At 36.6% G+C, this 15227-nt stretch overlaps 1 protein-coding gene across 2 annotated transcripts in view; it reads right to left on the bottom strand.

Annotated features, from left to right (window-relative positions):
* The window catches only part of barx2 (BARX homeobox 2), a 33367-nt gene extending 18738 nt beyond the window's left edge, over positions 1-14629 (bottom strand). For both annotated transcript variants that reach the window (XR_012393864.1, XM_001342008.9), the window contains exon 1: positions 14260-14629. Coding sequence is in view for 1 of the 2 variants with exons in the window: in XM_001342008.9 (XP_001342044.1) it covers positions 14260-14443 (184 nt within the window). In the remaining variant the exon portion in view is untranslated. The remainder of the gene's footprint in view (positions 1-14259) is intronic.
* Between the last annotated feature and the right edge of the window lie 598 nt (positions 14630-15227).

Here is a 15227-nt window from a genome sequence, read left to right as displayed (position 1 = left end):
AGTCTTATTTGTTTTATTTCAGCGTGAATAAAAGCAGTTTTTAATTTTTTTAAAACCATTTTAAGGTCAAAATTATTAGCCCCCTAAAGAAATGTGTTTTTTGATTTTCTACATAACAAACTATCATTATACAATGACTAACCTGATTACCCTAACCTGCCTAGTTAACCTAGTTAGTTAACATAGTGGTTTTAGTTTAGCATTTGTACTGGTTTACTATAAAGATTTTTATAATTGTATTAGTTTACATTTACAGTTTTATCTGTACCGTTTCAGAAGGGTTAAGCCGTTCAATAATTTCCCTTCGGCTTAGTTCCTTATTTATCAGGGGTCGGGCACGCCAACATGGGGAGAGCATGCAAACTCCACACAGAAATGACAACTTGCCCAGCTGGGACTCGAACAGCGACCTTCTTGCTGTGAGGCGACAGTGCTAACTACTGAGCCACTATGCCGCCCAAAAGGATTAAGTGTTTACTTAATATATACCTTAATTTAACCTTCCTTTACTAAAGTCATATTAATAAACAATCGAAAATAATTCGTATAGCTGTCATTCATTCATTCATTCATTCATTTTCTTGTCGGCTTAGTGCCTTTATTAAACTGGGGTCGCCACAGCGGAATGAACCGCCAACTTATCCAGCAAGTTTTTACGCAGCGGATGCCCTTCCAGCCGCAACCCATCTCTGGGAAACATCCACACACACACACACTCATACATTACGGACAATGTAGCCTACCCAATTCACCTGTACTGCATGTCTTTGGACTGTGGGGGAAACCGGAGCACCCTGGAGGAAACCCATGCGAACGCAGGGAGAACATGCAAACTCCACACAGAAACACCAACTGAGCCGAGGATCGAACCAGCGACCCAGCGGCCTTCTTGCTGTGAGGCAAACGTGCTACCCACTGCGCCACTGCGTCGCGTATAGCTGTCATATTAAATATAATTGTATGTCTTTACTGTTGTATTAAGTCTATAAGACATGACTTACAAATTGATGGCTGTAGAGTCTATATACAGACAAAAATATGTACAAATTTTCATCTTTAACTAATCATACTTTATAAAGATTATCATAAAGTACTAGAGATTAATAAGTAATGAAGTTGCGCATCCATAAAACATCACACACGACTGTGAAACCTAGTTTACAAGCTGCTAAAGTGAGCCAGCTATAACCCCGAGTTTTAACAGCCGTCACGTCTGAGTGAACTCAAACCTTGTAATGGCGTCGACCCGCCTTCACTAATGGTGTAGGTAAGTGTTAAGAGTGTTGGCCTGTGTGATGTAAGGTGGCTGAACTGCAGTGATGTAACTGCTGTTTCACACTGAACTCTGAAAGGATAATGAGTCTCCTGTGATGCACACTGACACCGACATGATGCACTCTGGGTAATAATTTTAAAACTGAGACATCAGTACCACCTTCCTTAGGTTTTAATATTTCTAAGTCTTCCTCTCTCTCTTTCTTTGTCTCGTGCTTTTTTATTTTTTCAGACATCAGCAAGACGCCAGAGTCCATAAAAAGCAGTACGGGAGCCGTCTGAGCGTAGAGAGAGGTCGTGTAGTGTATAATACCTCCAAGAGGAAAAAAAAAAAGCTCATGTCGTCAAGCTAAATAACGGATCCTGTGATTTACTGAGGAAAGCGAGAATGGCAGAGCGTTTTTTTGTGAAATGAATACATGATGTCATGTCCATTTCACAGGCAAATTGCCTGCAATCTTATTTAATCCGCAGTAAATGTCTGGCATGTCTTATCTGATGGATAATTGCTTGTAGATGAAAAGACAAATGATTGCGGTAAAGCCTGTTTTTTTTTTTTGTTTATTTATTTATTTTTATCAAAAATCATTTCCTTGTTGAATATGACCTGAAGGAAACACTGGTTGTTAAGACAGCAATGCGCAAACAATGGAAGAGCTTTCGAGATTCATTGAGGTGAAGTTGGTCTTGTATTCGCACAATGGTTCAGTGACAACATGTGACATGCTCCAAATATTGTTAGCTGATGATTGATTATACAGCGTGTTTGGCATGCTGTCCCGAGAGAGAGCCCTGAGCTCATAAGATCCTCGAGCCCGGGGCTCCCTCCCGTTTGCAAGGTGAGAGGGGAGTTTGAGCTCAGGTAGATCTCGGGAACTCCCAGCCTTATCTTATGAGAAAACATAAGTATTTTACGTTTTGGCAGTTTAGTGGCTAATTCGTATGAATTCGTCCGAGTTCATTCATACGAAATTGTACGATTTTAAAAAGAAGGCGTGGCACCTAAACCCACCCCTTAACCCAACCGTCATTGGGGGATGAGCAAATCGTACTAAAATGTACAAATTAGATTGTACGAATTTGTACGAATTAGCCACTAAATGAAAGTTACGAATTGCCGTGAGATTGTGTTGGAACTCCACTGCTGTAGTAGCTAATGAACAGATAGTGATTGCTCTTACGAGATAACTACTTACTAGGAGCATGTCTATGATGCCGATTTGGATTAGTCAATTAACTTAAGTTGCATGTTTTTGGACGGTGGGAGGAAACCGGGGAACCCGGGGGAAACCCACATGAGCACGGAAAGAGCATGTAAACTTCGCACAGAAATGTCGGCTGGCTTGGTAAGGACTAGAACCAGTGACGTTCTTGCTGTGAAGCAACAGTGCTAACCACTGGGCCACCGTGCCACCCATCTAGGAAAGGAGGAGGAGTAGGGGTGGAAGAGGGGGTTCTTCAAAAGAAAATGGCTGTTATATGGAATTTAGGGTATTTATAGTGGCTTATGAATTGTCTGATTGGTGAATCATAAATGGAATACTGCGGGACCGGCTGCAAGCAATCGTAAGCACATGATCCTCTCGAAGTTTACAAATAGTTTATAAATAAACTTCACATCATTATGCTTTGAATATTCGGTCTGAAATCACATGAATTTATTTCACTAATATTTTTGTAATATAACGGTCATAATAGTAATATAAAAATGTTCATATGATTTATTTACAACACAGTTTGGAAAGTAACATGTTATGTCTTTTAGTAGATGTTATATGAGATACTTGCGGTTTAGTGGCTCTAATTGGATTTGCATTGCAAACATTAAATAAAAGTTAAAAATGTATTGTTTTTTTTATTTCGTATATTAAGTTTTTTAGTTACGATACTCCTAAAATAATTCCGCATAAATCCACAGATTTTTACAAAATTTTCTGCCGAAATAGCAAAAAATGTCCGCAGATTCTGTCTGGCCCTATTGGATGCTAATATGAGTTCACTATTTAGAATTTGCAAAGAAAGTAGCGCAGTAGGTAGCGCTGTCGCCTCATAGCAAGAAGGTCGCTGGTTCAAGCCTCGGCTGGGTCAGTTGGCGTTTCTGTGTGGAGTTTGCATGTTCTCCCTGCGTTCACGTGGGTTTCCTCCGGGTGCTCCGGTTTCCCCCACAGTCCAAAGACATGCAGTACAGGTGAATTGGGTACAGGCTAAATTGGCTATAGTGTATGAGTGTGAATGAGAGTGTATGGATGCAACTGAAAGGGCATCCATTGTGTGTAACATGTGCTGGATAAGTTGGCGGTTCATTCGGCTGTGGCTACCCCAGATTGATAAAGGGACTAAGCCTAAAAGAAAATGAATAAATGAATCAACTGCTGGATCTTTTTTTTATTATTATTTATAAATGTTAAAAATATTACAAATTTCAATTGAAACTAATTTGGGTTTATAATATAATGATATTAAGTTTATTTTTATTAGCAACTTACAAAGGGACAGTACAAGAAAAAGACAAAGGGAAAGCAGAACTTTTCAACACTCATAAATGCACAAACATGCATGCACTTACACATACAAGTCAGGATGATCTCATTGCTATCAACGCAACACGTCCAGGCATGACATGCCTTCTGGCTCATCTCTATCTGTCTTTCCCTCCTACCTCCCCCGTGCTTAATTTGAAAATATTTCATTACATAGAAATATTTTTATTATACTGTGTACTTCTATATTAATCAAATGAAAAGTTACTACAATGTTTTTTAGTGTTTTGCTTCTCTCCCCAAAGCAAACAGATATTATGTTTATCTCATTTTAAGCAAATGCATCATCAACCTGTTCGGCCACAGTCTGCAGTTCACATGTCCACTAGTAATATGCCTTCAGTTATTAGTTAAGAGCTGTCTAACTGCATCCGAGATCCCTGTTAATTGCTCTAACAAACATGAATCGATGTAATCATTTTCCCGAGGTCTCATTATAAAGATGCGACTGTTTTGGATTCATGTTTTGAGTAAATGTAATGTGAAAAATCTGTGCTAAAAAAGGCAGCAACATTTCATTCGACCCAAAAACATCTAAAGCAGTTAAGGGTGTTACATTTCCTTGTTATGACAGGCCGGCTATATCAGAAAATCTTTTGCTTTGAGCTCAACACCTTGACTTGTCATGCATGTGTTTTGGAACGACGTGTCAAGTTTTCATTACTCACAATAGAGCCGTGAACCCTGCGCTTTCCCCAACCGATGGCTAAAAAACAGTAGCAAACCCTAAGCTCTTGATTGCCCTCTTTCACTCCTGTCTTATTTTTCCCTTGACTGATTGGATTCCAGCGAGATGATTTCATTTGGCACTTGATGTACATTTGAACTCTCTCTAACACGTACACTGTGTTTTGGTTGGGCCATGTGGTGACAGATTTAATGCTTCATCACTCATTTCAGTTTTTTTTTTTAATATCTAAATCTATGGAGCAACAGAAAACACACACACGTTACACGTGCACGTACACACACTAGACAGAGCCTCTGCAAGCCAATTGGAAGGTATAGTTTTCCAAATGTTCCTTGCTGGAAGTGTTTGGCGAATTCACTCAAGCATTATAATATACTCACCGGCCACTTTATTAGGTACACCTTACTAGTACCAGGCTGGACCCCCTTTTGCATTCAGAACTGCCTTAATTCTTCATGGCATAGATTCAATAAGGTACTAGAAATATTCCCCAGAGATTTTTGCTCCATATTAACATGACAGCATCACACAGTTGCTGCAGATTCGCACATTTATGATGTGAATCTGTTTCACCACATCCCAAATGTGCTCTATTAGATTGACATCTGGTGACTGTGGAGGCCATTTGAGTACTGTAAACTCATTTTAATGTCCAAAAAACAGTCTCGGATGATTGGTGATTTATGACATGGTGTGTTATCCTGCTGGAAGTAGCCATCAGTAAATGTGTGCACTGTGGTCATAAAGGGATGGACATGGTCAGCAACAATACTCAGGCAGGCTGTGGTGTTGACACAATGCTCAATTGGTACTAATTGGCACAAAGTGTGCCAAGAAAATATTCCCCACACCATTACACCAACACCACCCACCTGAATTGTTGATACAAGACAGGATGGATCCTGGCTTTCATGTTGTTGATGCCAAATTCTGACCCGACCATCTGAATGTCGCTGCAGAAATCAAGATTTATCAGACCAGGCAACGTTTCTCCAATCTTCTATTGTGCAATTTTGGTGAGTCTGTGCGAATTGTAGCCTCAGTTTCCTGTTCTTAGCTGACAGGAGTGGCACCCGGTATGGTCATCTGCTGTTGTAGCCCATCTGCCTAAAGGTTAGAAGCGTTTAGAGATGCTCTTCTGCAGACCTCTGTTGTAACGAGTGGTTGATTGAGTTACTGTGGCCTTTCTATCAGCTGGAACCAGTCTGGCCATTCTCCTCTGACCATCAACATGGCATTTGCGCCCACAGAACTGCCGCTCACTAGATATTTTCTCTTTTTCAGACCATTCTCTGTAAACCCTAGGAATGGTTGTACGTGAAAATCCCAGTAGAACAGCAGTTTCTGAAATACTCAGACCAGCCCACCAACAACAATGCCACTTTCAGTCACTTAAATCCCCTTTCTTCCCCATTCTGATGCTCGGTTTAAATTGCAGCAGATCGTCTTGACCATGCCTAACTGCATTGAGTTGCAGCCATGTGATTGGCTGAGTAGAAATTTGCGTTAGCAAGCAGTTGGTGTACCTAATAAAGTGGCCGGTGAGTGTATTTTATAATATAGCTTTATTTGGTGCTCTCTTCCAAGCATCTAACAAAATACATTCGGAATATATATATATATATATATATATATATATATATATATATATATATATATATAAAACAAAAGTGTTAGGATATGGAAAGCATAAGCAGCTCGTACTTCAGTGTATTATGTTTCTTCAAAATGTTTAGACATGAAACGTGACCCTGTGAATTATTTGACTTCCATAACTGCCTAAAGCTAAGATCTCACAATAGATATCCATAGTAATACCCTGATAATGCATTTTCACAAAAAGCCACACCCTCTGCATCATGGGTGAGGCCTGTCAATTGTGACAATAATTGTGTACGTGTGTGAAAATAATCGGTTTGTATGGGATATATATATATATCAGATTTATTGTCTGCAGTGGATAAATGTGAAGGCAAGGTGTGGACAGTTCTTGCCATCATTTACTCTTCTGAAGGAAACTTGTCCTGCTATTAGGTCGTTTTTCAGCATGCTGTCAAAGGAGATTACACTATCTGCAAAATTTATCTGTATCTCCTTTCAGAAAATGCTTCTAAAAGCCTTTCCTGCATTACGATGAGAGACATGTCTCCAAACTAAATATTAAAACCCGCAATTAAGCTGTGCTGTCCTCTCAGGTGAACTTTTAAAGTGGGTAGAACTATAGGTAACCTTTATCAGCACTCATAGGGTGTGTATTAATGTCAGTGTGTTTGAAATGACAAAATACAATGATGATAAGGGGCGACACGGTGGCTCAGTGCTTAGCACAGCAAGAAGTTCGCTGGATCGAGTCCCGGCTGGGCAAGTTGGCATTCATGTGTGGAGTTTGCATGTTCTCCACATGTTGGCTTGGGTTTCCTCTGGGTGCGCCGGTTTCCCCCACAGTCCAAACACATGCGCTATAGGTGAATTGAATGAATTGGCCATAGTGTATGTGTGAATGAATGTGTATGGGTGTTTTCCAGAGATGGGTTGCAGCATGTAAAACATATGCTGGAATAGTTAGCAATTCATTCCACTGTGGCAATCCCTGATGAATGAAGGGACTAAGCTGAAGGAAAATGAATGAATGATGACAAATGGGGTTTGTATCTCTAGAAAATTCAGTAAATTATTTAATGTTGTGTTTTGCTTATTGCCACTCTGTAAATGAATAAATACATGGACATGGCAAAATAATTAGATATTAAAATGTCATTTTATACCAGCACAATCGTGTTCAAAACCGCGGGAAACCGCCTAATCTGGCAACACTGCGCTTGACCCATGTTACTGACAAAATACAATATTGTAAAATACAATCAGTTAAATAAACTTAGGCATTTATTTAGTTGTTCAAGCATAAAACGAGATGATAGACCATGTAAAGTCGTCAGTAGGCCACCAGCAGGGAAGCGCAGAAACATTCAAAATACTGAGGTAAAATAAATGTTCATATTTTAAAAAGATGGAAGAGAAAAACGGAATTTAATGCAGTGGTTCTTGTCCGGTCTGAGACCCACTTTAAGCCAAATATTTATTAAGCAGCGATGATCCCTTATTATTAAAAGAAATCAGATCTTAAACGTGGCGATTTTGCAATGGGAAGACCGGAAGCCATTGAGCTGGCTGGCTGAAAATTAAAAGTTCATGTGCATATACCCCATTGCATCTTCAAAAAATAATAATAATTTAATAAAAAAATTATTATTAAAATAATAATAATTATAATAAATAATTAAAATGTGATTGAAAGACTTTAGGTTGCGGTGTCCTCCAGCTTAACCAGTTTGATAGATAGCAATATGCTTGATACTGGTAAATTGGTTTCGTTGGGATTTGTGCTTATATTATGATGTATTGCATTATTAAATCATATTACATCATTATTATTAAAACGTCATTTTAATTACACGCACTGCCTAACTGCAAATATTGCACTTCCATATCGGCTAATCAATCTCGCACATTCTATGAAAATGGCTTCCAGTAGCAAAATCAGTTGGATAATAGCTATAAGACACATTTAATCAGTTTTCGAATAAAGAACAGTGTTTCTTTCCTTCCCCATACCCCCCAAAGCTAAAGAAGTACATTTTAAAATATTCACAGATATTTCCCATTTTCAGAGTTTCTTAGACATAGATTTAATTTTGATCACAACAATTGTACATTCTGTGAGGTTGACACTGAAACAACTGCATGTTTATTTTTTGAATGTTACTATAGCAGAACCTTTTGGTCTGATTCATTCGAGTGGTTAAAGGTTTCTCTCAAATTGTCCTCGCAATTTTCTAAAAATGATATGTTCTTTGGTTTATTAGGAAAATATAATAATATTAAATTTGTATTGAACAATAGTCTAATTTTGGATATATTTTATATTCATAAATGCAAGTGCCCTTAAATAAACCACTGTTTTCAGTTTTCCAAAGGGAATTTTGGTTATACTGTAAATCTTTAAAGTTGCTAAAATTAAAATCTGGGAGAAGACTGTTTTTTTTTGTTGTGTTTGTGTGTCTATTCTATGGTTTAAGTGTATTTATTTGTATTATTATCTTAATAATTTGATTAATTTAATTGTTAACCTAATTTTTGCTTGATTATGCTATAATGCAATAAAAAACACATAAAAAAAAACATTAAATCTGTTTGAATCAGGTTGATTGCCCGACATTTAAAATGATTTAGCCTGTCAGAGACTCGGATCATAACTGCAACCTACCCACTTTTTGCATAAACCTCATTTTATTTATTGGAACGTTTTTTATTCACAAATGCAAACAATGTAAACCAATTTTTTTTTTTTTTTAAACGAGAACTGGAACTTTATTTAAAAACCATCACAGACTCTCACAACAAGAAAGCTATTAAAACTTATAAAACATGTGCTTTATTTTATATTCTGCATGAATTTATTTTATTTTTTCATTTGCCCTCATTCCTTTTTTTTGTCTTTCTTTTGATTTACCTATATTATATTAGTTTAATTTTTTTACATTTCTCTTGTTGCAAAAAAAAGTAATATTTCTATTGATTGTACTATTTTGTATCTGTATTTGTTGTAATGGACTGTTATTATTGCAATATAAAAAAAATCATAACTGCAATCTGATATACTTAAGTAGTTGCATTTGAGAATTCAGTGCTGAATTCGGTCATGTTTAATGTTGAAGGCAGACAATAGACTCGACAAGAACATCTCAAACTACCAAAGAAGTATCTAAATTCCTCCAAAACGCTTTTTAGATATGAATAAGTATAAACCACGGTGTCATTTTGACTTATTGACTGCAGACTGTGGTGTGGGTGATATGCTTTACTTTGACGTGTCTTCCAGCGGCTCCTAGTGGTCACAGCGTTTACATTTGTGACGACGGATTCTCTGTGAGACAGTGCAGGTCCAATGGCCTTTCAGTGAGTGCCAGTCTGAATGCCAGTTACAATCTATATTAAGCAGTACCGTCTATTGATGTGCTGGCATATAGAATATCTCACACCCCTCAGACTTGAAAAGGCACAGGGTGCACAGCGTTCTGATATTTGGACTGGTTATTCTATCCTCCCGCCCCGGCTTGCCAAAATCTCACACTACCTTGTATCTCACAGCTGGACATACAAACAGAAGGAAGCATGCCTGTGCGTATTCTTGACTTCGTGCACACATGTATACTGGTGTGCATAGTAGTGATTTGTAGTGCATCTTTACATGTATGTTTGATGGCTGGTGTTTGAAGCAAGCAAGTGAACTAAAGCTATTTTTATCATTCAGTGGAGGAGTCTCTGATTTCACAAACTGCACAGCAGGTACGGGTGAGCAAAGATGCTTTCTGTCAACACACTTCAAGATTGGGGAGGGATACTTTGCACTTTTTGAGTGTAGTTTGGAATTTTGCACTGCAGCTAAATCATTTTAGACACTTGAGACATGCATTATAGTCATAATAACAGTGAATTATAGATTATTACATGCAACTAAAAGCTAACCCTACACTCAAAACATGACTTTTGCTTCTTGTTCAAACTACTTATTTAAAATGAGTTGAAACAACAGAATTCTTAAGGTTTTTTAGGGAGGGTTCCACATAATTCCTTCATGTTGTCACAACACAAATGAATTAAGTTAAAGTAATTGTATTTTACTAATTTAATTAATTAGATTGAACATAAAACAATTAAGTTGTCCTCTCTAAAAAAAAAAGTCAAGAATTGAGTTGATTCAGCTCATTTTAAATAAGTAGTTTAAACATGCTGCTAAAATCATTTTATGAGTGAAATGCTGGGCTCCAAACAATTACTTCATGTTGCCTTAGCACAAATCGATTAAGGTAACTTAATTGTTCTTACTAATTTAAGCTGATTGAACATAAAACAATTAAGTTTCCACCCAAAAAAAAAAAGTCTGGAATTGAGTTGAATCAGCTCATTTTAAATAAGTAGTTTGAGCATGCAGCACAAATCATTCTATTATTGTACACTGAAAAAAAATGCAGGGTTTCATACAATTCATTCATGTTGTCCCAACACAAATTGATTAAGTTAACTTTACACTTTTATCAAATTTATGTGGATTAAACAAAAAATTAAGTTGTTCCAATGTAATCTCGAAAATTGTATTGTTTCAGCTCATTTTAAATAAGTAGTTTGAACGAGAAAGAAAAAAAAATGAGTGTACACTTAAGAAATCCTGTTTGCCTCAAATTTTAAGCTGAATCAAATTATTCTTATGGGTCCATTGAACTTTTATGTTGAATTGACTTAAAACAGCTTGCCTAACTTATAAAATTAAGTTAGAGCATGATTGATTTAGTTTAAAGTTACGATGACCTAAAAATAGGACTAATTGATCATACATTTTTTTAACAGTGTATAACAAGGACATCTCAAAATCAAATGTAACCAATCTGTTCATGTACAGGTTTAAATACTGTATATGAAACGTCATATCATCATCACCCCCTTGTCATTTTAAATTGATCTGCTGAAACTTAGTTGTTAGATGAGATAAACATATAAAGAAAAAATGACTAAAGGGCTGTGAAACAAGATGAGTATCTACTTAAAGATATCCATCAATGCTAAACAAGATTTGCAGTGATATCAGTCACTGTGACCTGAAAAACTTGCTCGCTTTGCGTCTTGCAACACTTTTACAAGACATATACTGATGGAAAGAAAAGAAAGAAAGAATGAAATGGTCTGCACTCATTGTGAAAAAAAACGCAGGGTTTCACACAATCCATTCATACATCCAACAAAAATTCAGTTTGGCATGTTTAATTAGATTGAACATAAAACAATTAAATTGTGGCAATAAAATTTCAATAATTGTGTTGTTTCAGATTATTTTAAATAAATAATTTGAACAAGAAAGAAAAACATTTTTTTAGCTGAGGATACAGGCCTGTAGCCAGCCCAGTAAAAGGGGTGGATTTTTTTTTCTTAAAATATGGACCTTTTTGCAGTTATTTTTGCCTCATTTTCTATTTAATTATGAGGTTTAAATACTTCTTAAGCACTATTTTTGATGGATTAGCTTGTCGGATGGTCATCAACCACACTTTTTGATGTACCAAAAACATTTTCTAAAGATTTAGAAGCAAAAATACGAGAATACTTATTTTCAACTACAAATTTATTACATTATATATAATTAGAAAAAAAATGATGCTGTTCAAGCTTTAAATTAAAAACTATCCTATTGTCATTTATTAGCCAAACACAAACTCCCCAGCAGACCTAGGAGTCTGCTTGGTCCTTAAGCCTTCTTCGATGGTTATTTTCACAATTTATTATGGCATAGCAGTCAAAATAGGACAAATAAGCTCGTGGATAAATTCTGGACATTTGTCTGTGAGGGGTGGGTCTTTCGATCCCCCCTAGCTGGGGCCGGATAATTGTAAATATATATATATATATATATATATATATATATATATATATATATATATATATATATATATATATATATATATATATATATTATTTTTAGTTTATTTTTAAGAGGAAACAGTGAGTGTGTATAGCCCAGTGAGTTTATAAATGGAATAATATTTGATCTGCGATCCACCGTTTGTGAAGTCGCATTGGAAACCACAGAGTTAAATCCGCGCTAAACCTCTGGATGGGTCACAGTTGCTGTGAGAATTCACAAATGCGCCTAATCAATCCCTTAAACCTAATTACACGGCTGCTGCTACCAATACAGCCATGCCACTACCGTGATCTTGAGGGTCAAACGTTTATATGCGCATCGCCGTGTTGCCTGATGTATAACTATCCGGATTAATGGCGTGCCAGGACCGTCTTGTGAACTTCGCACAATGCTTCTCATTATGATGGAATGATATTGCACCTGTTGCTTCAGGATGTCATACCTGACTGCATCCTATGTTGCATAGTCAGTTCTGTAAATAGAAAAATGTCCCGTGGCTTCCAAGAGTTTGTGTTCCTTGGGGCAAGTAAGAGGAGAAGATGTCATTATTTTACCACAGATACCCGGCTCGTTTTAATGTGACAGTTTAAATGAATGAAACAAATGCAGTTTGGGGAATGCGCGCGCACCAGAAGCTGCCCTGAGGTCACACAGGCAAAAACGGTCAAAACGCGATTGGCAAAAAACAAAGTTTAACGATGAAATATGAGGAGAGTATTGTGTCAGAACGCCATGATAAATCACCAGGGAGGTGTGGTGATATTTCAAAGGCTTATCTATCTGTGGGGTTCAGCTATGTATTTAACTTGACTGCAGTAAACGAGATAGACCGCAATTCATTTATTTTCTTTCGGCTTAGTCTCTATTCACCAGGGGTCACCAAAGCGGAATGAACCGCCAACTTATCCAGCACATGTTTTACGCAAAGGATGCCCTTCCAGCTCCAACCCAGTACTAAGAAACATCCATACACACTCATGCACACTCTCACCCATACATTACAGACAACTTCAGTCATTCATTCATTCATTTTATTTTCGGTTTAATCCCTTTAATAATCAGGGGTCGCCACAGTGGAATGAACCACCAGCGGCACGCGGCATGCCTTTCCAGCCGCAACACAACACTGGGAAACACCCATACACTTTTGAAAATCCACGCCAACACAGGGAGAACGTGCAAGAACGAAATTCAGTTATTCAATTCTTCAATTGTATGAACTGTATGATTTTGGTGGATGTGTAATATTAATAATAATAACAACTAAATAGAGTAAATGTAAAGAAAGACACATTAGATTACGCATCTTGACTAAAATACTTGAAAAATATATCAGTAAATTTAGCTATTTTATATTAAGGCCATATACATAAGTGTCTTATTATAATTATTTTATATGTTTTACACAGTGGCTGTAAACTCTACTGTGGGCGCAAATAAAGCACTTTTTAAGTCCACAATTCAACTTGCGACATTCGTAAGTAAAATTTAATTAATCATCTCAACGAGAATGTAGTGTTAAAGCGCATTTTGGAGTGTAAACTAATATAAAGTCTATTTTAAACTTTATAAGGTTGTTTTTATTCTTGATGGCGTTTGATTTAATTTTAGGTATGTTATAAATAATAACCGTCTATTTGGGTTTTTCGAATATTTGTCATCACGATATCGGTTATTTGGGCTTTTCTTCATGCTTATAATTTAGAGACTTATAATAGTTTCAGATTTTGACTTTTAGCTGTCACTTTCCTGTCCGTTTGTTTGCAATATTTAGAAACAGAGTTGGATGATGTTTTCTCGTCTTATTAGCCCAATAAATGTACATGAATATTTTAATTTCCCTGACTTGTGTGAAGCATTTTGGCAATCTAAAATGCAGTTGGATGTGCTTTATAAATAAAGAAGTTGAGATTGATTATGGAAAGCGTAATATGTGCTACATTAAATTCGGAACAAGACTTCAAACTTGTGCAAATACAACAAATGCAGGAGTAAAAATAAACAAACAAAAATAACATAAATTTTGTCATGGCATTCATAATGCGTGCAGAAACGTAACAATGCTTTGATTAATAGCTTTTCCATGTAATTGCTTCTCATAATATGACTTTTGCTCAGCTTTATCGGTAATAAAACTGAAAAGTTGAGTGGAAATTATTGTTATTTATTTTTACAGTGAAGCTTTGAAAGTAAAACGCCTAAAAAAATCTAAACATATCAATGTTCATTCAACATTAGACGACATTTCAAATACAACGCAAACGTGTTGTATCACTCACCCGTGCATGAATGCAGAGGTTTGGGTCTGACGATTAAAGAGGGACAAACCGAGTAAAGGGAAAGCTTCTCGAAGTAATCACAAGTCTCCTTGGAGAGGATCTCGTCGATCATGAAAGTCTTGTATCTTCTGGCTGCTTTCAGTTGCGCGCTGCTCGCGAGTCTCAGCTCTGCTTGACAATGCATAGTGTCCAGATCCGCGCGACGCTCACCACACAAAACTTTGATTCTCGCTTTGTTAAAAGTTGTGTAAAACTTCTTCTTGGGTATGTTAGCGACCTAAAACGGCATGTCATTTGACCAGCTCCGGCGTGCTCTTGCAGCTGATAGTGTGTTCAGTGTCTTCCGCGCGCTCATTCATGCAGCGAGTGCGCGCTTCGCTCTGAGTCACCGCTATATAAACCAACTATCCTGTCACCACTGCACTGTATGCAACAGCAGACACACTTCACGTCAATCACTCGCTCTCTCTCTCTCTCTCCCTCTCTCACTAACTCGCCCTTCTCTCGCCGTCACTGTACAACAGAACAATAAACCGGTTTTCTTTTTGTTTTCTTTTTCTGTCAACACTTATCACTGATCCACGGAATATCTGAGATACTTTTGATAAAATAACAGATCATTTGTTGTTAAACTGAAAATCAGAAAATAAAGATAATTATAGATAATAACAACAATAATAACAGCAACAACCAAAAACGAATAATAACAACGACAACAACAACTATAATATAGGCCCTAATATTAATGATAATAATAATAATAATAATAATAATAATAATAATAATAATAATAATAATAATAATAACAACAACAACAACAACAAGAGTAGGCCTTGATGATGTTAATAATAAAAATAAAAATAATAATAACAACCATAGTAGTAATGATAATAACAACAATAACAATATTTGTTGTTATTATTATTATCATCATCAGGGCCTATTGTTTTTGTTGTTGTTTTTATTAT

This window comes from Danio rerio, chromosome 18 (assembly GCF_049306965.1).
Source record: "Danio rerio strain Tuebingen ecotype United States chromosome 18, GRCz12tu, whole genome shotgun sequence".
NCBI classification, from domain to species: domain Eukaryota; kingdom Metazoa; phylum Chordata; class Actinopteri; order Cypriniformes; family Danionidae; genus Danio; species Danio rerio.
Note: the sequence above shows the minus strand (reverse complement) of the source record. Positions and strands in the feature narration are given on the sequence as shown.